The 25,792-nt window shown below is 35.2% G+C and overlaps 1 protein-coding gene across 4 annotated transcripts; it reads right to left on the reverse strand.

Moving 5' to 3' along the window:
- Nucleotides 1-1,100: 1,100 nt before the first annotated feature.
- Nucleotides 1,101-25,790, reverse strand: LOC127856175 (inositol polyphosphate 1-phosphatase-like). Of its 4 annotated transcripts, none has more exons than XR_008037886.1 (7): nucleotides 25,696-25,774; nucleotides 21,183-21,393; nucleotides 14,889-15,006; nucleotides 10,532-10,681; nucleotides 5,590-5,755; nucleotides 3,141-5,004; nucleotides 1,101-3,047 (listed from the first exon to the last, which is right to left on the reverse strand). XR_008037886.1 is itself a non-coding variant. In XM_052392243.1 (6 exons), exons 2-6 carry the CDS (start codon nucleotides 21,390-21,392, stop codon nucleotides 4,473-4,475), a joined length of 1,176 nt encoding a protein of 391 aa, XP_052248203.1. In that variant the 5' UTR covers nucleotide 21,393; nucleotides 25,742-25,790; the 3' UTR covers nucleotides 1,101-4,472. The 4 variants fall into 4 exon arrangements, 2 of the variants coding, with proteins under 2 accessions (XP_052248203.1, XP_052248202.1); XR_008037885.1 differs by having other exon boundaries at nucleotides 1,101-3,093; XM_052392243.1 differs by having other exon boundaries at nucleotides 1,101-5,004; nucleotides 25,742-25,790.
- Between the last annotated feature and the right edge of the window lie 2 nt (nucleotides 25,791-25,792).

A 25,792-nucleotide genomic window follows, 5' to 3' on the forward strand; every position in this document is an offset into this window, starting at 1 on the left:
AGGAAAAACGCCCTGCCCCTTGGCAGCCATGTTTTCAAGCAAACGAAATCATTTTCGAACTCATCCAAGATAGCATTGAGACCAATCTTCTGACCAAAATTCATGAAGATTGGACAATAAATGTGGCCTCTAGTGTGTTCACAATGTTTAACTAAAGCCATATATAGCCATATAAGGAAAAATGCCCCGCCCCCTGGTGGCCATGTTTTTAAAGCAATCCAAACCATTTTGGAACTTATCCAAGATATCATTGGGACAAATCATCTGACCAAGTTTCATTTAGATCATTTACACAACTAGAGGTCATCCTTTTTAAACTTATAAAAGACAGATGTACACGTGACTGTAGCAAGCACTTTTTCTCAAACCGTATTGTAAACATGTGGAATAAATCGTAACAGCCAAGAACACCGACACATTTCAAAGTCGCCTGGTAAAAATATTGGAGTTATCATCTTATGATGTATGCCTATACATGTGAATATAACATAGTAACGCTAAGTGGGTCATTGTCGACCTGAAATGGTTTGAAGTCACCCTGGGCTGACTAGAAGCCGATTCATGTCACCCTGGAGTGACTTCAAGCCGATTCTAATCACCCGGTCGGCTTGAGCTAGCGCTATGCTCATTGGGTCATTGTCGACCTGAAATGGCTTGAAGTCACCTTAGGGTGACTAGAAGCCGATTCATGTCACCCTGGGGTGACTTCAATCCGATTCTAGTCAACCGGTCGGCTTGAAGTCACCCCAGGGTGACATAAATCAGCTTGAAGTCACCCTAGGGTGACAAGAATCGGCTTCTAGTCACCCCCGGGTGACTTCAAGACATTTATTCTCCTCACAAATATATCACAGTGCCTGCAAATCCAACTGAGCGTTTGCATGGTTAGGATCTCCCAAATATACAGCTTGTTTCAGACAGCATATAAAACGTGGCTTTCATCTTTGAAGGCAATTATTGTCCTATGTTATCCATATTGCCATGATCAGGACAGATGGATTATTGGCAAACATTTAATTTTCCTATGTACACGTTTACATACCGTATATTTGTGCATGGCTAAAGAGCTTATAGGTATCATAAAGTAACAATAAACGGAAGAACATTTAAATTTATTGCACAATATTTTGTAAAATAAAAAGCGCAATACAAGCAAAAACTAACAGATAAGAGAAGATTTGAATAGTACAGAATTATTATGCACTGTTTCAGTATCAAGACTTCAACAAAATTGAACGAATACGCTAAATCAATTTGGAGTTGTCAATAACATGAACAAATAGTAAGTTTTAAAATAAATAAATAAATGTGCACACATAAATATGTACTCATGTGATATGATTTTCAAGTAGATACCATTACATGATTATGTCCCCTAACTACCAAACTCAAGTTAATCAATATTTATGTAAATGTTCCATTAAATACAATTGAAGCCTTTATATAAGAAACGATAAAATACAAGAGCTTATATAAATTGTGACCTGAATATAAATGAAATAAAAAACAAGTCATAAAAAGACGGAAAACAACAAATCTAATTTACAATTGTTCATAATCTTCATAAACCTCACCATGTACAATGACCTCAGGAAATAGAAAATGAAAACATTGTGCACAATCCTGAGGTTACTGTTAATAGGTATATTATGTTTCAACATAGTCTCAACAATAATTGATGAGTTACTTGAAGTGCAAGATTTGAAGTCTTGTGAATGGACGGACAGACGGACCACACTGGTAAAAACCAACAGGAAACAAATAATGGGTAATCAATTGACCACGAAAGTATCAACAGCATGATAAGCAACACAGTCTGGTAATTTTGCAGCTATTACTGGCCTATATTCCAATTTTCTGGTCAGTCGACTACAATTGATACATGACCCGAATTGGTAGCTGGTCAGTTCTGAATTTTTTTCCTGGACCTCATGCAATTTTTCTAATTTGTCTGAAGGCTGGATAACTTTCAGGGAGACTAGTAATAGCAAATATATTGAAAACTAATGCCATAATAGACTACAATAGACACTGAATACTTGACAAATATATCACAATAAATGACTACAACTACGACTGGACATACAATACCTGGATAAAATATAACAATGAAATCTCTATATAAAAACAAAAACATGATATTGCGGGTTAATATAACAAACAATTAAACAACAATATTATATTATTATTAAAAATATTAAATAATAATTTAACATGTTTTATGTATTTGTCAATTTCTGTTTCATGTTAAATTAATACAAGAAAAAACTGCATAAACCTTAAATAGAAATATTTTATGTTTTTTTTAAATGTAATTAACAACCTGGACATCTACCCTCATTCTTAATGAGGGTACATGTTCAGGTTGGAGAAAGTTTTCAAGTATGTCAAATGAATATATATTTTCATATGCTGAAGTAACCATCTTGTTCAGTAGATCGCATCAAAAAAGTTTGCTAGAGGACCACCTTATTACCATGTGTGTGAATATCTAGCCATCAGATTAGAAGAAAATATTGTCTTATTCTTGTTATTCTTATTATATTATTACATTCCATTTGTACCTAAAGCTGGTATTTTGTGCAATGTAGTGAAATCTTCTTGAAAAAATTTTGACAATTTTGACAATGGACCAGCTTATAAATATTTAGTGGAAACTGTTAAGATTCATAGAAAATGGCATATTTCTGTTTGTAGCTATGGCAACTATATTGTGCAGTAAAGCTGAACCCCATTATGGGCCATACATACATTTCGTAGAGGACTTCTAACTAACCCCATTATGGGCCATACAAACATTTCGTAGAGGACTTTTAACTAACCCCATTATAGGCCATACATACATTTCGTAGAGGACTTCTAACTAACCCCATTATGGGCCATACATACATTTCATAGAGGACTTCTAACTAACCCCATTATGGGCCATACATACATTTCGTAGAGGACTTCTAACGAACCCCATTATGGGCCATACATACATTTCGTAGAGGACTTCTAACTAACCCCATTATGGGCCATACATACATTTCGTAGAGGACTTCTAACTAACCCCATTATGGGCCATACATACATTTCGTAGAGGACTTCTAACTAACCCCATTATGGGCCATACAAACATTTCGTAGAGGACTTCTAACTAACCCCATTATCGGCCATACAAACATTTCGTAGAGGACTTCTAACTAACCCCATTATGGGCCATACATACATTTCATAGAGGACTTCTTACTAACCCCATTATGGGCCATACATACATTTCATAGAGGACTTCTAACTAACCCCATTATGGGCCATACATACATTTCGTAGAGGACTTCTAACTAACCCCATTATGGGCCATACATACATTTCGTAGAGGACTTCTAACTAACCCCATTATGGGCCATACATACATTTCATAGAGGACTTCAAACTAACCCCATTTTGGGCCATACATACATTTCATAGAGGACTTCTAACTAACCCCATTATGGGCCATACATACATTTCATAGAGGACTTCTAACTAAGAGTTAAGAACATTTGTGTTAATTTGCATGAGATTACCAAAAAAATAACAAAATACGTCAAATATTCAAAACGTGAAAGAAAATTCAATTTTCAGCTTAAGCTTAATATTTAGTGCAATAAAGCAGAACTTTTTTAATCATTGTGGCAAAGGACCACCTAATGACTACTTGATTAATAATATTGACAAAGACTTACCATAGGGTTAGGAAAAAATGGTGTTTAGACATATTTCTAATTTCAACTATGGTGACCATATTGTGTCGTAAAGCATAACCATACATACATTTAGTACAAGACCCTATGAAGATTGGTGTACATTTTCATTAAGATAGGAAAATAACCAAATATGTAAAAAACACAACAAATTTTAACAAAAACGTAAAGGATGTCAAATGTCCTGTCTGATGTTTATCTTTAAACAAGATTGTCAGGCTAAACATTTTGAAATATAGCCAACTCTCATGAAAAAATAAATATTTGGCATCAGTATATTTTTGGCTCACCCTCATCAGACACTGAGCTTGCTCAATAGGAATTTAATTTAAACCAATAGTAAACCTAAAGGGCAATTTACTGCACAACATTTTGTGATGAAATTTATGCTGTTATTAACATATCAAGAGCTGCATGCATAACTGTTCAAAGTACTTGCAAACATATTTAATTGTACTTTAAGAATGTAAATTTAACAAGAAAATAACTGGCAGTAACACATTAAGATTAGAACCAGTGAGAACAAAGAAGAGGCCAATACAGAGGTCCCAAAGACCTGAGTTGCTAAACTACCTAAAGTTGCCTTACGTAAGGTAAAACACACTGAAGCACCATTAGAGAATATACAGAACATTTATAAAAATACAGAGAAAATATAAATAAACTGTAGAGAAAATATTTAAAAGATAACACATACCGGGTTAATACATAACACAACAGATCTTTAAGCTTTAAAACACCATCAACTTATGACTTTTGCAAGACTTCTGCAAGTTGTGTAAGGACATTTTCAGAAGAATAAGCGATGATTCCTCCCACATTCATCCATTTCTTTGCACCACGTGCCGTGCTATCATCTGGCTTATGATACTTAATCTGTGGAATGGACTGGAAACTTGTCTGTCCAAAGGCAACGCAATCTTCGAAGTCTTCATACTTCACTATGCCACCTCCAAGGGAGAGCAAAACAGCATGCGGTCCACAGCAATCCCACTTGAAATTAGTGTTCTTTGTCAAGAGATATGCCACAGCTCTGCCCATGCAAACGCCAAGAAGCTTGTAGCCTGCTCCGGTAACGTGACGGACATTTAATTTTTTTGACAATACTTCCTGAATGTGCTGATCTTCACTCGAGCTTATGAGAATGGTTGGCTTTGGCAGGTCTTCTGTGGCAGGGGATTGTGAATTACTTGATGTACTGTCCGGTTGGGTTTGACTAGTGAGGGAGTTTACCCGCACATCCCGAAAACACACACCCCATGTTGTGCTGCCAATCCAGCTAAAAATGGTCAAAACATAATAATACAATACACTTTGAAATTTAACCAGAAAAGAAGATCTAGAGATATAGCAAGTCATTTACAAAACGATTTATTTTATTATATAATTACAGAACAATTGAAAAACATTCTTGAATATCATTATTCTGCATTATGTATGAACCCAAGCATTCCTGCCAAATTAACTTACAAGACTCACAGACATTGCAACAAATTTTGAATTTAAGATGCTTTTTCCAGACGTTACTGAAAGCTTTTCAATTTAAGTGTGGTGAGAACAATGAATCTATATTTAAACATGTTCAAAATAGAGACAAATATGGGAACAACAGAAGACTTTCCAAATAAAGGATTTAAATGCAAATTTATGTGAAATGTACATGAATCAGTTGACAGCCGTGAGTGATCTAGTTTTTTACCCAAATATTTTATTTTGTTTCCAACTCAATACTCGATACCATGGAGACTAAGTTTCATAAACAACGTAAATGTTGATAACGCAAGACAAGTGACCAATGAAAATCAATCTTTAATGCTCGCAACTATCACATTGTGATCATGTTGTCTACAAAGCACATTCTCACCTGTCATTGACCACTCTACAGAAGGGCTGGTTGATGACTCCCATGATGGGCAGGCCACTAGACTTCAAGTAGACCCCTATGAGGACAGCCACACACTGCAACCCCTCCTTGACCAGTCCGTCCATCTCACACCCAACATCCCCTTGTATGTACTGGGCAGTGGAGTCTGAAATCGAACAGTAGGTTTGTACTAAACATGTAAAATACTATTGCCATGGAAGGGATTAACATAATTTTAACAAGGGACAAAATTGTCACAAAACCAGGTTTTCAATTTAAAAAAAAAAGTCTGATAAAGGGAGACAATTCAAAATTTACATTGTTACCCCACTTGTTTCTATTCAATCTTTTTTTACTCGTGGCAACCTTGATCAGCGTTCAACACTAACAGGAGTCCAAGACTCCTCAAAATGAGACTCAGACTCCTTGATTTTGTGCCAGGGGAGTCCGTCGGACTCCTTTAAAATCATTTTTGTCTAAAAAAATCAGTTGATTTCCTTATTTGTTTCGCAAGATCAGAATATCCGAACTTTTGTGGATCAGAAAAATGTGCCACAAATCATTCTGCTTGAACACATGGACAAAAACAAAAGAATCCGAATTTATTTATTTTGGTTCCCTGTCACTGTCCATTCATGTAGTAATATGGGAACATGCTAACTATGAAACGATCATGGCCGTTTGTTGTTTTTTTCACTGAAAATTTTACCTGTAGTAAACTAGATTCGCCAAACAGTTTCTCATTACTGAAAATCATTACAATACACATTTTTTTTTACACTGTGTACTTTTTATGGCAGTGGAGATGGGACTGGCTCTGGATCATTTGAGCGTGTATAACCCGTGTCACTATCAATCGATGATTTCAGTGGTTTATTGCAGTTTGTAGACATTTTCATACCAACCACACTAATCGATTCCTACTGTGTACTCCTCCATGATAAAATCGTGGCAAGTTACTTAAGAAAATGATGATGGCAACAGGGTGTAATCCTCGTGGAAATTGTGCTTTCCATGCATAATATTGTCAAACATTTATTATGTTTTCATGGTGTAAAAACCCAATGATGAAATTAAAATAAAATTGTTATTACATTTCGTTTCCCAATTTCCACGTTCTTGGAAATATTATGGAGAATACATACAAGAGCACAGCATAACGGGTGCCATGCTCGGCTGTGGGTGCATTGAAAAACAAGAACACCGCCTTGCGGGTGCAGACCGCTCATCTATTTTCTTTTTAAAGGTGAAGGGACTCTCATTTTCAATCACAAAGGAGGGAGGGGTGGAGTGAAGAGGGGTGTATAGTGTGGGGGCGTGGACATTTATTACATTATCTTCCAAAAATGCGAAAAAAAAATGCAAAAAAATTATAAAAAAATTGGGGGTTGGGGGGGTGGGGGGGATTCTTGGGTGCGATGGTTGGACGGTATTTCAAACATAAAATAATAAAAATAAATATTTGTGTTATTAAACCGTTTCAAAAAAAAAAAAAAATTGGAGGGGGGGGGGTGGGGTGGGGGGGGGGTGTATAGTGTGAGGGTGTGGTGGTCATTTGTGAGATGATCTTAAAAAAAATATTTAAAAAAATAAAAAAATAAAAATTAGGGGGGGAATTCGGGGGAGGGGGGGGGTGGGGGGGTATTCTTGGGTGCGATGGTTGGACGGTATTTAAAACATAAAATAATAAAAATAAATATTTGTGTTTTTTAACCGTTTCAAAAAAAAAATTGGGGGGGTGGGGTGGGGTGGGGGGGTATAGTATAGTGTGAGGGTGTGGTGGTCATTTGTGAGATGATCATTAAAAAAAAAAAAAAAAAAAAAATAGGGGGGGGAATTATGGGGGGTATTCTTGGGTGCGATGGTTGGACGGTATTTCAAACATAAAATAATAAAAATAAATATTTGTGTTTTTAACCGTTTCAAAAAAAACCAATTTGGGGGGGTGGGTGGGGGGGGGGGGGTATAGTAAAGTGTTAGTGACAGTGATCTTAAAAAAAAAAAAAAAAAAAAAATAGGGGGGGGGGGGATTCGGGGGGGGGGGGGGGGGGGGGGATTCGGGGGGGGGGGGAGGGGGGAGGGCACGGGGGATGGTTTGGGTGGAGTCTATTGTGGTATGTCAGGTAAGAGTAGTTTTGTCAAAGTATCAATCAAATCTAATCATGATAGCATGAAAGTATTTGAAGTTTGAAAGCAATAGCCTTGATACTTTAGAAGTAAAGTGGATCGAAACACAAAATTTAACCATATATTCAAAGTTACTAAGTCAAAAAAGGGCCATAATTCCGTAAAAATGACAACCAGAGTTATGCAACTTGTCCTTTTACTGTACCCTTATAATAGTTTGCCAGTGTTCCAAGTATGAAAGCAATATCTATGATAGTTTAGGGGTAAAGTGGACCAAAACACAAAACTTAACAAAATTTTCAATTTTCTAAGTATAAAGAGCCCGTAATTCCGTCCAAATGCAAGTCAGAGTTACATAACATTGCCTGCACAGTCCCCTTATGATAGTTAATAAGTGTTGCAAGTATGAAAGCAATAGCTTTGATACTGTAGGAATAAAGTGGACCAAAACACAAAACTTAACCAAATTTTCAATTTTCTAAGTATAAAAGGGCACATAATTCTGTTAAAATGCCAGTCAGAGCTACATTACTTTGCCTGCACAGTCCCCTTATGATAGTTAGTAAGTGTTGCAAGTATGAAAGCAATAGCTTTGATACTTAAGGAATAAAATGGACCTAAACACAAAACTTAACCAAAATTTTCAATTTTCTAAGTATAAAAAGGGCACATAATTCTGTCAAAATGCACACCAGAGTTATCTAACTTTGCCTGCCTAGTCCCCTCATGATAGTAAGTAAGTGTACCAAGTTTGAATGCAATAGCATTGATACTTTCTGAGAAAAGTGGACCTAAACGCAAAACTTAACCGGACGCCGACGCCGACGCCAAGGTGATGACAATAGCTCATAATTTTTTTTCAAAAAATGGATGAGCTAAAAATAAAAGCTTGTCAGATTATTTTTTTTTTAGAGGTCACAGTGACCTTGACCTTCAACATAGTGACCCAAATATGGGTGGGCGTGTAGAACTCATCAAGGTGCAGCTACATATAAAGTTTCAAAGTTGAAGGTGGAAGCGCTTTGATTTTAGAGCCAATGTTCAAAACCTTGACAAAATGTTAAGGTTTTAGCACAACGCAGACGGTGGACACGACGACGGACATGACGAGCTGGCTATGACAATACCTCAGGTTTTCTCTGAAAACAGCCGAGCTAATAATAAAGCAATGAGAAATATAGGGTTGTTACATCCTTACCATGTGATTTATTAACTATGACACAAATAAAACAGAAGGCTTCGAGAATGTTTTTTTAACCCTAATGTGGAGGTAAAACAAGCAATCATAATGCATAAAAGAAAGTAATGCATAAAAGAATAGTATATGTTGAAATCTTACAATAATTCAGAAAATTATTAACTTAAATATTACTGGAATGCGTTAAATATTTTGCAATATGATATAACAAATATTGAACAGCAGTCACTAACAACTTCGATCTGAAAACAAACATAAAATAAAAATTTAACATTTCATGGATTGAAATGTGTTCTGAGCCGAAAATATTATATAAAGTGTTTTTCTTGTTGGACTCCTTGAAATCTGTTTGGACTCCTTAATTTCAAAAGTAAGGAGTCCCAAGGACTCCTTACTCAGATTAGTTAGTGTCGATCACTGAACTTGATTTCAATTTGGAAAAAAAAGTCTGATAAAGGGAGACAACTCAAAATAAGCATTGTTACTGATTGTTCAGAGTTACCCCCCTTGTTTCAAAATCAATCTATTTTTAGTCGTGAAGACCTTGACCTTGGAGAAATCGCATAATTCTTTTGCGCAACACACCATCGAATGATGAACAAATGTGCCAAATGATTTTAAAATCTCACAATGAACTACATATTTATGGCCCGGACAAGCTCATTTATTGCCATTTTTGACCTTTGAACTCAAAGTGTGACCTTGACCTTGGAGATATCGACACAATTCTTCCGCACGACACACCATCCAATGATGGTGAACAAATGTGCCAAATGATTTTAAAATCACACAATGAACGACAAAGTTATGGCCCGGACAATATTGTTCCACCCGCCCGCCAGCCCACCGACATTCGCCAATCTAAAAACCAGTTTTTTCCTTCCGAAAACCTGGTTAAAAACCTGAAGACTGTAATGAATGGCATTACTAAGGATCATAGAAAATATCGTCTTGTAGAGGTTCTTTCAAACTTTGTTTAAAATAATAATGTTTGTTAGCTGGATGTATTGGTATTTGTTTTACAGATATTCTTGGCTGTGTTACTTCAGAAAAAACAAACATGGTTTCAAGTGCTCCAACTGCAAATCAAAGCAAAAAGTGTTGTCTTTTATTAGCCTATGCAGACTGCACATGCTTATCTGGGACAACACTTTAAGCATATGCATTAATTAAGCCCTGATTTTCCAGAGGCAGGCACATACATAATAAATAAAACCTTCAAGTTATTTTATACATGTTGACATTAATCAATATTTGTTATGGTAACACTGCATAGCATTTTTTGTACGGACAAACAAAAACCGTTCATGAACAAGAAATGCCATAAAAGCACTAAATTTTAACATGTCTATTAACCATTAACCACTCATTAACCAATTTAACGCGTTTGTTGTTCCTTAGAAATTCAAATAAAGTTTAAGACTTTTTTTGTAAAAATTTCAAGTTTTAAAGACTTCTTGTCCATCAGATGAGCAGCAAACAGCATAAAACCTGAACAGACTGCGAGTAACTCCAGGCTGTTCTGGTTGTATGCTGGTTGCATTTAGCTTTTTTCACTTTGCTTCAGAGCATTAAAGGTTAAACATGCAGAAACTTCCTCAAAACCAAACCCCATACCAATTGGGTCAATCCAGACCCCAAGGTCATCAACTTGAAGGTCAACAGCCAACTGGTCGTCAATGACCCCTATCTCCTTGGCAACGACCTCTCTGTGAATGACATCTGCAAGGACTGAGGCTGCTGTCTCATTGTCATCTAGTACTTGACCTGCAAAAATGGGTATGAGAGTTGGCAAGCCTTGACGTGTAAACCCTTTTTTAACTTGTCAGATACATTCAAGTACACAAAGATACTTACATTTATAAAGTCCATAACTTCATCTATAATGCTGACATATTGGATAAGTGTGTGATTAAGACGTTCAAATATTAGCTTATTTTACATGAACTTTTGAATAGTTAAGCATATCACCAAATTTAGATTATTTTAATTTTTTAGCAACCAAATTAAATGCAAATTTTAATGCATATTCACACCATTATGCACATTATCTGGAACAAAGTCTCAACCAAATAAGATGAAAGACGTCAGTACAAGGTAAAGATGTGTAAGAAAATAATTAATATGTGATCACAGATTAAAATTATAAGTTTCACTACAGCCCATTAAGTGTAAAAACTGAATAAAACAAGAGATGTGTTTGTCAGAAACACAATGCCCCCTTCTGCTTTATTTTGAAGCCATATATTTGACCTTTGACCTTAAAGGATTACCTTGACCTTTCACCACTCAAAATGTGCAGCTCCATGAGACACACATGCATGCCAAATATCAAGTTGCTATCTTCAATATTGCAAAAGTAATGACCGATGTTAAAGTTTTCAGACGGATGGACACATGGACAGACAATTAAACAAGAGGGCCATGATGGCCCTGAATCGCTCACCTGACTAACCTTGCTACATCAACTTAAATTCTATCAGACCCATATAAATCCCAAGCAAGATTTCATCAATTACAAAATTGAAATTCTTACAAAATTTAATTAAGACGTGATGAAAACCGTTAGCTCTTTCATCTACACAAGGTTTTACTAGCATTGGCCCGGTGACCTAATTTTTGACCCCAGATGATCCATATACGATCCAAAATCAGATATTATCAAGATAAATTATAGCAACCCCAGTTAAATTTAAAAATTTGCCATACATAAGTTTTATTAATTTAGCTAGATAGATATTTCAAAAAGCTTTCCAAAACAGTTTGAATTGTTAAAATATCCCCACCGGAAGAAAAGTTATGACAATTTTTGTCATGGAAATTTTGTTGATTTATTGGAAAATATTGGTACTTATTACTACATAGTTAATGCGTTAAATCCGGCACCGTCGCCTTATTTTATTACAGAGAAATTGTCATTACTTTTGTTCTAAAGAAGATAGACGGAGTTCAAATTTGGCAGGTTAATGTATTTTTTCATGCTCTTTTCATTTCTTTACTTCATTTTTGCATAGTATGAACTATAATGAAAATAATGACACATAAATATCACAAAAAATATTTTTTTATTTTCAACTTTTTTTTCTCAAATAAAGACATCACAAAATATAACAAAACAACACAACATGTCAATAATATAAAAACTAAACATTCAATGTAGTTGTTACAAGTCCATTTTGATAGTGCAAAATCAGGTTTTAATTTGCTAATGTTCTCATTCTGCAGATCACACTTGGTTATGTTCTGCTGTTCACAGAATGGTCCGGGGAACTTGGCCATTGAGTAATATCCTCAGCTGATCCTGAAAAGAACAATGAAATTGTGCTTAAATGAATACATGTATAGTTTTAGTTTTTCAATGTTTAATGTCATCTAAATATAAAATAGAACAATTTTGTTAAAAATAAAATCCTTCAATGTTAACCATAATTTGTCTCAATCCTAAACCACAAATTATCAGTTACAAATACTTTGAACATAAAAAACACTGTTATCATTACCGATTCTGAATGTATTAAAAAAAACACAATTGAGTTCAACTGTAACAAGACATTATTCGTTATTTAAAATAACGATTAACGTTGTTGGTTTTTAATATTTTCTACAACAAATTAAACTAAAATACAAATAAATGAGATCAAAAACACAATGCCAGTCAATGGTACGAACGTACTGAGTTAGATATGAACAAAAGAAATCAAGTATTTCATATGCATTAAACATTACAATTATTGGTCATTTGACATTTAATATATACTTAGAAACGCATTAAAATACTTCGGTTGTGTTTATTTGCATTTGGTTTTACGTATATTGCAACATAAATGCAATAAATAGAGGCATTTTCACAGCAGACGGTTGAAACTCGGCACGAATTTCCACACGACCAATCTGAATGAAATTTGATCGTCTGTTTTGTAATGAATAAAGGGAAATCAACATACAAAAAAACATAATTAAAACAAGAGATTATCAAGCAATATGGTCCCCTATACCGGTGAAACTCCACAATTGTCAGTTTTTTTTTTCTGTTTGTTGCCATAGCAACCAGAATTTTTGATGTAGGAACAAAATGAAATGACATGCATAATCTCCATTATGCCATCTATCCATGTTTCAAGTTTCATGAAAAAATATGAAGAACTTTTAAAGTTATCGCAGGATCCAGAAAAGTGTGACGGACTGACAGACAGACTGACAGACTAACAGACAGACTGGGTACGTGCAAACCATAAGTCCCCTCCGGTTTCACCGGTAGGGTACAATAAAAAATAACTTACCATTTGATTGCTATCGTTTTTCTAGGTTTATATAAAGTAATTGTTGAAGAAATCACAGTTATCGATCACGCTATCAGCTTAATCAAAATTTCCAATATGGCGCCGCTATTTCGACCTCTGGCCTAGTTGAATATTCCCAAACACTTGCTTTTTAATGATAAATGCGACGTACTAAATATCGTTTCCGATTTATAATTCTGGTACCAAAAGAAAGATCAGAGCTTATATTTTGTGATTTTCTATGGGAAATAAAAAAAAATAACACTACATTTTGAAGAAACTTTCATAGACTTTTGACTACTTTTCGTCGCGTAGAGTAAACATAGCACAATTTCGCGAAAATCATCGGAAAAATTTTCATTGGTGAACATAAATATATCAACATCATTAATATTCACATGACCTTGTCAGGTCGCAAATGTGTTGTAAACAACCGGGTGTACTCGAAAATGCAGTAAACAAAGGAAATGGGACACAGACGTTGTACTTGAATCCAATATAGATTGTTAAGCAGCGAATATAAACTAAATATTTTAAAAATTTATATCATATTAAAGAGAATTTATTTTTCTTTCAATCTACATTTATATTATTTTGATTTTATTTAAGATATTTTATAAAAATAACTTGTAATGGAACCACTATGCAGATTAGCTGATTTTCTTAGATCTTCCACTGATAAGATCTGCTGGGGTTGCTAAAAACATTCTGACCATATTTCATTAAGATCAGATGAAAACTTATAATGACCTCTATTGTCTACACAAGGTTTTTCTATGATTTGACCTAGTGACCTTGTTTTTGACCCCAGATGACCCAAATACAATCCCAACCCAGGTTTCATCACGATTAACATTCTGGCCAAATTGTATAAAGTTTGGATAAAAACTATGACATTTATTGTCTACACAAGGTTTTCTATAATTTGACCTAGTGACCTAGTTTTTGACCCCAGATGACCCAAATACAATCCCAACCCAGATTTCATCAAGATAAACATTCTGACCAAATTTCATAAAGATTGGATGAAAACTGTGACCTATATTGTCTACAAAAGGTTTTTCTATTATTTGACCTAGTGACCTAGTTTTTGACCCCAGATGACCCAAATACAATCCCAACCCAGATTTCATCAAGATAAACATTCTGACAAAATTTCATAAAGATTGGATGAAAACTGTGACCTCTACTGTCTACACAAACAAATTGTTGACAGACGCACACACGCACGCACACACGCACGCACAACGGACGCCGGACATCACACTGTCACATAAGCTCACCATGTAACTTTGTGACAGGTGAGCTCGAAACTATATGCCAACCTTCAGGGGCATAATAATTATCAACAGCAACTGTTACACTGAAGGTCATTCACTTAAATAAAACGAAGAAAATGTTGTATTTATAGCCTATTCTTATATCTTTCGTGTTATTTTGCTGTCAACTGTATATACATGTACACTGTTCTTTTGGAGACCTGCCGCAAAAGTAAAACTTTTTTCATGCCCTCTCAAAGATTTGACATAATTATATTTTCTTAAAAACCAAGTAGTTTTTCAACAAAAAAAAACTTGCTCTAATCTACCAGAACAGATGCCACTTTTCTTTCTTGAAACATCATTGTGCGTCGATCTATATTTGGTGGACAGGCGACTTAATAAGATAAGACAAAGATAGCCTTTAAACCTCACAGAGTAACCGTTTGGTGAGCTCAGGGGTGTCCTGGATCTGCACGATGACAGAGTCACCGAGAGTGTTGGTGAACTTGTTGCTCTCCTCTCCACATATACTGTCTACCAGCCCTGGAAACTAGCAGCAAAATGAGGAAAAAATAATGTATTGTAGTGTTGTAGCATGTTGTATTTGTGTAACTTTTTTTTAAAGTTTTCAACACTTAAAACTAAATAAATAGTTTGTGTCAGGAAATTATGATACAAAAGAATATTCTATGTAAAGATTCCCTGACATTGCATTTATTGCTATCAGGTTTGTATATTCCTTTGTAAATTGTCGCTTGCCAAAATAATAGCCTGTGTTTTTAAATACCTTGCTGTGCAGTATTAATGACTTAAAGTTAAGTTTGCAACAAATGTATAACCATTTATCTATTTCTTTTATTGTTTTACAGAAAGATAATCCAAGATTGAACTTTGAACACTGAGTTCAAAGATAAGCATATATTATACTGTGGTATGAATCTTTTTTATTAAACTTCAATAAATATGTACTGTTTAAATTATAATGTGTGTGTGTTCTTGAATGTTAACTGTGGCATTTTGCTTAAAGCAGGTATATACGATTTTGTCAAATATTTATGAATTTATATAAAATGTGTAAAAAACTAATTATATATATATATTTGAATATAAATTAAAATAAAAGTTAAGAAGAACATGTGTCGAAAAATGCAAAATAAGCCAGATATATAATTCTCAAATTGAAAACGGCTGTACAGCCGAATTCGCCAGCATGTATATCATACATGTACAATGTGAATCTAAACTTAGTTTAACGGTTTATTTGAATTTCTGCATCGATATCTATTCATATGACACACAAACACTAACTCCAATCCTAATACAAAGACGAATGCTTCGGTTATTGTAGGAAAATATGTTTGTCACAATTGGCTCGGGCCGCTAATTTGTCTTTGCTGCATTTTATGAAATTCGGCTTTAATGTATAATTTTTCTATTCTATTTTGTGTAATTGTAACATATTTTATCAATATATTACAAATAAACATATATAAAAAATCGTATATAACCGCTTTAAGATAATTTAAATATTAATACTATATAGGCATTTATGAAAGCAATCAGATTCTCATGTATACTTGTTTATAATGGGCTTCAAACAGTTGTTCCCCAGGGCCCTCAATCTATCAAATCTGCCGCCGAATTTCGGCGGCAGTCCCCCACCTGAAAAGTATACTTTTTCCCCTTTTGGGGGGAAAAATTCCCCCTAAAAAAAAAAAAAAATTTTTTTTTTTTTTTTTTAATAGAAAGATGTGTCTCATGATAATTATATCTCAATTCTATTTCAATTTAATCGTTTCAAACATTCTTTATTATAAAAATGCAATGAATATAGTGCAAACATGTACAAATGAAATAATGAGAGAGTAAGTAAAAAATTCCCCCAAAAAGGGAAACGCCGCGAAAATTCCCCCTCCTAAGGGCTGCGGACCCCTTCCTCCAAAGTAGTGTGAGGGCCCTGTTCCCAAAATGATACAAGACAAAAACTAGCAAGACATTTAGAAGATTGTGATGGTTCCTTAAGACGACCATTACAAATGAAAAACCAATTTAACTTTTAAGCTACATGTATCAGGTCAAACCATTATCTATATCATTAAGGTATACCGTATACAATATACATACAGTTGTACCCAAATCATGAAATAGATCTCAAGCAAAAGTAAGTGTTTACTGACTTCTTGCACTCAATGGCCAGGTTATATGAGTGTCATTTGGTTGTAAAAGACACTTGTGGGATGTATCACTAAATAGAAATACTTAAATTAAGAGTCATTAATGATACAGGAACATTATGGGTGTCAAAGAAAATAAGACTTGAGTTACACAAAATAATTATCCCCATGTTTTTCGGAGAAAAAGTGGGGATATTGTATTGATGTGCGTCTGTCCGTCTGTCTGTCCGTCCGTCCTGGCCACCTGCTTCTCCTACACTTTTAGCACTAGAACCTTGAAATATACATACATGGTAGCTATGAGCATATGTGCGATGGTGACAGTGAAGGAATTTTGATCTGACCCCTGGGTCAAAAGTTATGGGGGTTGGGGCGGGTCCGGGTCAGAGATTTTCACTCATTTTTTTTTGTTATTTTACATTAACTTCTTCATTTCTGCACCGATTCACTTCAAATTGATACTGAACCTCTCTTATGACAATACGGTCAATCTCAGCTATGCATGGCCCCATTACCAACCCTAGGGCACCCTGCCCACATAGGCCACGCCCACCCAAAATTGCCTTTTACTATAATTTCTTCATTTCTACACTGATTCACTTCAAATTGATACTGAACCTCTCTTATGACAATACAGTTAATCTCAACAATGCATGTCCCCATTACCAACCCTGGGGTGCCCCGCCCACATAGGCCACGCCCACCCAAAATTTCCTTTTACTATAATTTCTTCATTTGTACAACGATTCACTACAAATTGATACTGAACCTCTTTTATGACAATACAGTCAATCTCAACTATGCATGGCACCATTACCAACCCTGGGGCGCCCCGCCCACATAGGCGATGACCACCCAAAATTGCCTTTTACTATTATTTCTTCATTTCTACACCGATTTACTTCAAATTGATACTGAACATATCTTATGACAATACGGTCAATCTCAACTAAGTAAGGCCCCATTACCAACCCTGGGGCGCCCTGCCCATAATAGGTCATCCCCAACCAAAATTGTCTTTTACTATAATATCTTCATTGCTACACCGATTCACTTCTAATTGATACTGAACTTTTTTTATGACAATAAGGTCAATCTCAACTATGTATGGCCCCATTACCAACCCTGGGGCGCCCCGCCCATAATAGGCAACACCCACATAGGCCACACCCACATAGGCCACACCCACCCAAAAATGCCTTTTACTTTAATTTCTTCATTTCTACACTGATTCACTTCAAATTGTCACTGAACCTCTCTTATGACAATACAGTTAATCTCAACTATGCATGATCTCATTACCAACCCTGGGGCGCCCCACCCACATAGGCCACGCCCACCCAAAATTGCCTTTTACTATAATATCTTCATTTCTGCACGATTCACTTCAAATTGATACTGAACCTCTTTTATGACAATACAGTCAATCTCAACTATGCATGGCTCTTAATAATTATCAACCCTAGGGCACCCCGCCCAAAAATGCCACGCCCACCTAAAATTGCCTTTTACTATAATTTCTTCATTTCTACACCGATTTACTTAGAATTGATACTGAACATCTCTTATGACAATACGTTCAATCTCAACTATGTATGGCCCCTTTACCAACCCTGGGGCGCCCCGCCTATAATAGGCCACACACACCCAAAATTGTCTTTTACCATAATTTCTGCATGTCTACACCGATTCAATTCTAATTGATACTGAACTTCTCTTATGACAATACGGTCAATCTCAACTATGCATGGACCCATTACCAAACATGGGGCGCCCCTGGGTCAAACATGCGGCGTGGGGATATGCGCCGGCCTCTGCCGCGCCATTTCTAGTTATTTTTGCTTAAAAGAGGGTGCCTGAAAACTTATAGTGTCTGAAAATTTAGAGCAATTACAAAACATAAAAGTAAATTCTACCTAGGCTCACATTTAAGCTTACATTACTATTTTGTATATGTTTATGATTTATAATAAATCTGTTTTTAAAAACTAGAGCTTTATCACCGACGTGACATATACCCCCACATGATGGATTGACACAGACTATTGTGCATGCTGTCTTCACAAATTAAGAGAATCTAATTTATGGCGATTTTTAAGAATCATTATGCCATTATCATTTATGGCCATTTTTATGCCATACACGTATATAGTATATGGTATATAGTTTTCGCACTGTCCGTCGTTTGGTCAGTCACACTTTTCGTGTCCGCTCTCTAATTCAAATCCGATCTTTAACAAACTTGGTCAGAAGTTGCATCCAGACAATATCTAGGTCAAGTTCGTATATGGGTCATGCCGGGTCAAAAACTAGGTCACAGGGTCACTTAGTGCATTTCAAAGATTTAGCATGGTGTCCGCTCTCTAATTGAAGTAGTTTTCATCTGATCTTAACTAAACTTGGTCAGAAGTTGTATCAAGACAATGTCTAGGTCATGTTCGAATATGGGTCATGCCGGAACAAAAACTAGGTCACTGGGTCACTTAGTGCATTTCAAGGATTGAGCATGGTGTCCGCTCTCTAATTGAAGTAGTTTTCATCTGATCTTTACTAAACTAGGTTAAACGTTGTATCAAGACAATATCTAGGTCAAGTTCGAATATGGGTAATGCCGGGTCAAAAACTAGGTCACGGGGTCACTTAGTGCATTTCAAGGATTAAGCATGTTGTCCGCTCTCTAGTTTATGTGGCTTTCTGATTTATTTTGATATTCTAAGACATTTTTATGCCCCCGAAGGAGGGCATATATTGATTGGACTGTCCGTTCGTCTGTCCGTCTGTCCGTCACACTTTGCGTTTAGATTTCGAAAAATGCTCATAACTTCTATGTCGCTTCAGATAGCAATTTTATATTTGGCATGCATGTTTATATGGAAAAGGCCTTTCCATACGCACACAAATTTTGACCCCTGTGACCTTGACCTTGAACTTAGGGTCCGCGTTTAGGTTCGAAATCTGCGTTTAGGATTTGAAAAAAGCTAATAACTTCTACCAAGCGTTTATTAGTAACAGTTGGGGGCATCCGTGTCCTGTGGACACATTTCTTGTTGACCTTAAAACTCAAAGTGTGAACTTGACCTTGGAGATATCGACATAATTCTTTCGTGTGACACACCGTCCAATGATGGTGAACAAATGATTTTAAAATCTCACAATGAACAACATAGTTATGGCTCGGACAAGCTGATTTATGGCCATTTGTTACCATTTAACTCAGTGTGACCTTGACCTTGGAGATATCAATGTAATTCTTTCGCATGACACACCGTCCAATGATGATGAACAAATGTGCCAAATGATTTGAAAATCTCACAATGAACGACACAGTTATGGCCCGGACAAGCACATTTATGGCCATTTTTGACCTTTGAACTCAAAGTGTGACCTTGACCTTAGAGATATTGACCTAATTGTTTTGCGCAACACACTGTCCAGTGATGGTGAACAAATGTGCCAAATGATTTTAAAATCTCACAATGAACCACATACATGTAGTTATGGTCCGGACAAGCTCATTTATGGCCATTTTTGACCTTTGAGCTCAAAGTGTGACCTTGACCTTGGATATATCAACGTAATTCTTTCGAGCAACACACCATCCAATGATGGTGAACAAATGGGCCAAATGATTTTTTTAATCTCACAATAAATAACATAGTTATGGCCCAGACAAGCTCATTTATGGCCATCTTTGACTTTTGAACTTAAAGTGTGACATTAACCTTGGAGATATCGACGTAATTCTTCGTGTGACACACCGTTAAACGATGGTGAACAAATGTGCCAAATGATTTTAAAATCTCACAATGAACGACATAGTTATTGCCTGGACAAACTGATGTATGGACATTTTTCACCTTTGAACTCAAAGTGTGACCTTGACCTTGGAAATATCGACATAATTCTTTCGCGCGACACATCGTCCAATTATGGTAAACAAATATGTACCAAATGATTTTAAAATCTCACAATAAATGACAAAGTTATGGCCCAGACAAGCTCATTTATGGCCATTTTTTACCTTTGTACTCAAAGTGTGACCTTGACCTTTGTGATATTGACGTAATTCTTTTGCCAAATGATTTTTAAATCTCACAATAAACAACATATTTATTGCCCGGACAAGATTTCGGGACAGACCGACCAACAAAGTGACTCCTATATAGCCCCCATTACCAATGGTCATGGGGGTATAATTACTTCATACCAATTACTATACTGTCAGAGGCTCCCTATTATTGATAGTTCATTTCATTGTGATCAAGCCTTCAAGTTCTTAAAACCTCTGACACTTCTCATAATTAGCCCTTTAATTACATGTAGCTCTGTCACACTCAGAAACAAAGTAAAAATGGCTATATATAACCAGCATTAAACTTGAGAAACTCGCAGTTGGTTAAAGTGTTATGCTGTTTATTGCTCCTGACTGTACAAAATGAAGCCTTTCAAGCTTGCATCTGTTGTTTTTTTCTATGAGACTACAAACATGTCAAAGTGCGTACCTGAATGGTAAAGGGTTAAATAAACAGCAGCAAAGTTACCGAGAACCAACCTTTTCCTTGAGATCATACCGCACCACTTCCTGGACAAGAACATCTGCCAGAGTCTTGAAGTCCTGAACAAACCGCTCATTCTTCTGGTTGCCCTTCTTCTCCTGGACAAGCAATTCCAGCAGTGAAGATTCCGAGCGTATGATGCGAGCAATGTTTGCTCCTTTCTCTGATACACTAATAAGTGCCCTCAGCAGGTCGTGAATTTTCATTCTGAAAATAGTGGAAAATTACATGTATGTCAGTCTTTAACAATTAAAACAAGACTATTGTCAAGCAATATGGTCCCCTACCAGTGAAACTCCACCATTGTCAGAATTTTGTTTATTTATATTTTTTATTTGTTGCCATAGCAACCAGAATTTTTGACGTAGGAACAAAATGAAATGATGTGCATATAATCTCCATATTGCCATCTATCCATGTTTCAAGTTTCATGAAAAAATATAAAGAACTTTAAAAGCAATCGCAGGATCCAGAAAAGTGTGACAGACTGACTGACTGACACACAGAGCGCAAACCATAAGTCCCCTCCAATTTCACCGGTAGGGGACAATAAAATACTGTTTAAACCTTGATTTATGATTGTGTAAGGTTTTGAAGAAATTATATAAATTGTGTTTCGCAAGAACGGGTAGGTCAAAAGCTGTACTGAAGGTCATATAAAATATTATTTGATATAGCATGTTAAATTATTTTACAGCAAATGCATGTGAATTATATTGGCCTGTTATGTATAGCTTTATGTTTGACACCTTTTGTATACTCAATTTATAGACTGTGCATCCCAGATGGGATTTTCCCAAGAGACATGGTATTTTTAAAGATTGAAGTCAAGATTGGGGATATTTCTTTACTGCATTTCTTTAGTACTCTGCAGGGTATTTTATCTGGATCTGAGGTTTTGTGGATTTTAAGGTTTTGAAATAGTTTAGTTATTCCATTTTCTGTGATGTTGATATCTGGCATGGATCGATGAGGGCTAGTGGGGCTTTTGTCAGGGAGAGCATCAGATGGGATTGGTGTGATGGCATGTGTTGAATTGCCTGTTGATAATATTAGCTTTGTTTTGTGGTTCCGATTTAAAGAGACAATTTTTTCCTGGCTTCCAGTTTTTAGTCTTGATGTATGAGAATAGTATTTTTGGAATTTAGAGTGTGCTGGGTTACATGTATCTTGTTCTGAAATCGGCAAAGATGAGGTTTTCTATGTATTTGCAAATATGCCTGGTGCTGCTCTTTTTTGGATTTGGTTATTTAGTATCTTAAGGTGATTGCTTGTACGGTATTATTGTTGATATTTATGATATTTGCATTTATGTATTTCAATTTTGTTAGATACATGTACTCAAGTAAGTTTGTTTATTAGTTTACTTGGAATGTATTTTGAGATTATATTTTGTAAGTCTTGTTAAATGTTTTCAAAAAAGTGTCTACGTCTTGGTCAGCATATGTTTTATTTGATTATTTTATTTGTGTTTCTAGTAGATCCATTTTAATTTTAGGCCAAGTAAATACATGTATCTTCTTTGAGTAGTTTTTCATTTCTCTAGGTATAGGTTTACATCTTCTAAGAGAGGTGGTAAGTTCGAGGCTGGTCCATTTACACCTCCCAGAGCCTTTGATAATTTTTGCAGTGACGGCTAACAACTGCAGTTCTCCGCAGCTGATGAGAGCACATCACTAAGCAGAAGTCATTCATGACCAAGTAAGGAAACCAATGAATAAACTTTAAAAAAAAAGATAACATTTACCTGAATGGAAACCTACAGATGTTATCCTTTACATGCACCCTAAAATACTATTCTTGATGACATTTTTATGTCGAAATTTGGAACAGTGTAAATATTAGAAAATCGTTATAGACGAGTTAATTGTTATTGTTTACATTCGGGATTTTTCGCGCATGCGCACTGACTGGTTGGCAAAAACACTGGTTACAGTAACGTAAAACATGTATAAAGGGCTTTTGTTTAGTCAATTAAACGATAAAAAATCCTAAATAAACATTACAACTCTTATACAATAGTGCAAATATATCATATTTAGTACTAATAAATAAATGTATCATCATATGTATAATTTCCTCTTTATAAAAATACAAATTAGTTATTAGCATCAGAGCAAACGTGGTCGGAAGACTAAATACTGACAATGCCACACAACAAAACAATAAATTAGCCGTATTCTTTTTTATAGTAAGACTTTAAAAAATGATATTTAAAAACTTATAAAACATATATTAATTTGATTATAACTATAAACGGTGTGGATATTGTTATTGCTCATCAGCGATCGAAAGTGTATTATAAGAGGCGCATTTAATCAATTATAAAACAAAGCCATTAAAAACGGAATACATTACAATCGTTAAATGTTGTGGTAATTTTCTTTTCCATAGAATGAATTTTCGTTTCGTTTCCATTGAATTACAATATTAATAAATTTTAATATACAAATGAAAATAAAACCTGCATCTTGTGCAAATTGAACTGTCTTTGTATGTATATTGAAATCTCTTAACAAGTAATAAGGAGTGATACATTTAACAATCTAGCATTTTATGATAAATATATATATTAATTTAATTTATTTTACACAAATATTGTTTATCCATTGTGATTGCTTGGTTTCATGATGGTGTTACGTGCAATGCAAGAACGTACAATCTTTACACTAAATTGACGAGTTTACATTTGCCGGTACCCCGCGGTAAATACATCAATTGTGTAGCAGTAATATTGAACAATATTTTAAATTTAAAGTTATAAAGCACTGTATTATTATGATTAAACTGGCTTACATATAAATACGCATGTTCTTGTTAATCCGTTTCAGACAAATATCTTCTTTTTTTAATATGTTAAATTATTTATTAAAGCAAATGTTACGTATTTTGGCTTTAATATTTGGCTTGCTCAATATGACTGCTCAATATGCCAAGAAATGGCATGGAGGTATCATAAAGTCTGCCACATGCATTGTGTACACACCGGTCTTACTGACCTGTGTACTAACGCGCAAGGAATTGTGGGTAGCACTTCTTTTACAAGTGAAAAGTAAAAGCGAAAGTAAGTCAAGTAATCGTGCTTCTGAAAATTGCTATCAGTCTTAATAGAGATTCAAAATCGCATTTAAACATACTAAATAACATTTCTTTAAACAACATTCCATTTTAAACACATATATAACACCGTTTTTCTCATTATAGAAAAATATTCATTCCCACGCGGAACTATTTTGGCGGAAGTACAAATCCCCAAATCAGGGGAATGTGATGCGTCCTAGCATAGAGGTGACAATAACGAAGTGACGTCACCATCTATGTATAGAATGCTGCCACATGTGGTCTATGAAGGGACCCAATTAAAGTATTGGTCACTATGTTTATGACACCGGCATGTTTTCTGTGTAATTGTCTGGGCAGTCTCCGATCATAACGAGATAATAGTGTCAAAATTGGTGTGCACAATTAAATAAAACAATGAGATTTATTAATTTATTTGTTGTGTAACAAGGTAAGTCTGTACAGATATATTAAGATTAAAATCAGTTACTATATGTTGCGCACAAAAAGCGATCTATTTGATGTTTGTTTTCACCTTATTTGTGTTTTTTTCATTAAATTTAATTTATTCTAAAAGAATTTCCATTTTTGAAATTTTGTATCTAAAATGGACGTGAAGATGCGTTTAGTAGAGATTTTTGTGGTAACCACATAACGAGCTCGAAGATAGTGTACGTTCCACTCCATAGCTCGTTTTTAGTAAACACAAATTATAACAACAATATAATCGTTCCAAAAATGAATTTCCACGCATGCTTATGTTTTATTCAGACATAAATAGTAAAATTATATTTGATACAGTTCATGAGTATCAATAAAAACGATGATAATGTCAACCTTCTCTATATGCGCTTATAAGAATTCCACCTCTTTTTGCCAACCAGTGGGCGGAGTCTAAACTTTGCAGGTGCGTGTGACGTCACGCGTTAACTCGTCTATAGACTTATGCTACAAGTATATCACAAATCATGATGTGCAAAACACTGGTGTACTGCAACCTTATCTATAACGCAAACTTGCAACATTTTTTCATGATGTAGGATAAAGAGTGCAAACGAAAAACAAAATTAATATAAAGCAATTATTTTTTGCCTTAATAGTACCATTTACATAGGCTTGTGGTTTAGACAGGTAAACGTTGATAGGTTTGTGCAGTTACTGTGTTCCTTAGCCCTTCCCTTGGAAAACAAATTTTGCTCCTTTGGAATATAGACGGCGCATTGCAGCTCTCAGTTACCCTTTGAGTCATAAAGCTGGGAGTTAAATTATTGCAACTAGTTCGAGGCAGAATATTTCATGGTCAGCTTTACTGGATCAATAACTTCGTCGCGGAAACACATCATTTGCATCAAAATACTTAAGTGAACTAAATGAAATAAAATTATAAAATAAAATCATGTTTTTAAAATATTTCCTTTAATCGTTTCATACAAATTAAGCTTACATTACCTCTACAATTTGTATTAAATGTTTACTTAATTATTACTATTATTACTCAGGATTCGATTTCCGTGTAACTCACTGCGTACTACGTCATTGAAAAATG

Source organism: Dreissena polymorpha, chromosome 13, assembly GCF_020536995.1.
Source record: "Dreissena polymorpha isolate Duluth1 chromosome 13, UMN_Dpol_1.0, whole genome shotgun sequence".
Classification (NCBI taxonomy): domain Eukaryota; kingdom Metazoa; phylum Mollusca; class Bivalvia; order Myida; family Dreissenidae; genus Dreissena; species Dreissena polymorpha.

Bases quoted from the DNA above. Each gene is read 5' to 3' on its own strand.
- LOC127856175 (XM_052392243.1), bottom strand. From the start codon at position 21,392: ATGAAAATTCACGACCTGCTGAGGGCACTTATTAGTGTATCAGAGAAA. The intron at 10,682-14,888 runs GTGAGGTTTAAA...CCATTTTTGCAG, and splicing joins GCTCACCAAACGGTTACTCT to GTCAAGTACTAGATGACAAT. The intron at 5,005-5,589 runs GTGAGAATGTGC...GACCATTTTTAG, and splicing joins TGTAGAGTGGTCAATGACAG to CTGGATTGGCAGCACAACAT.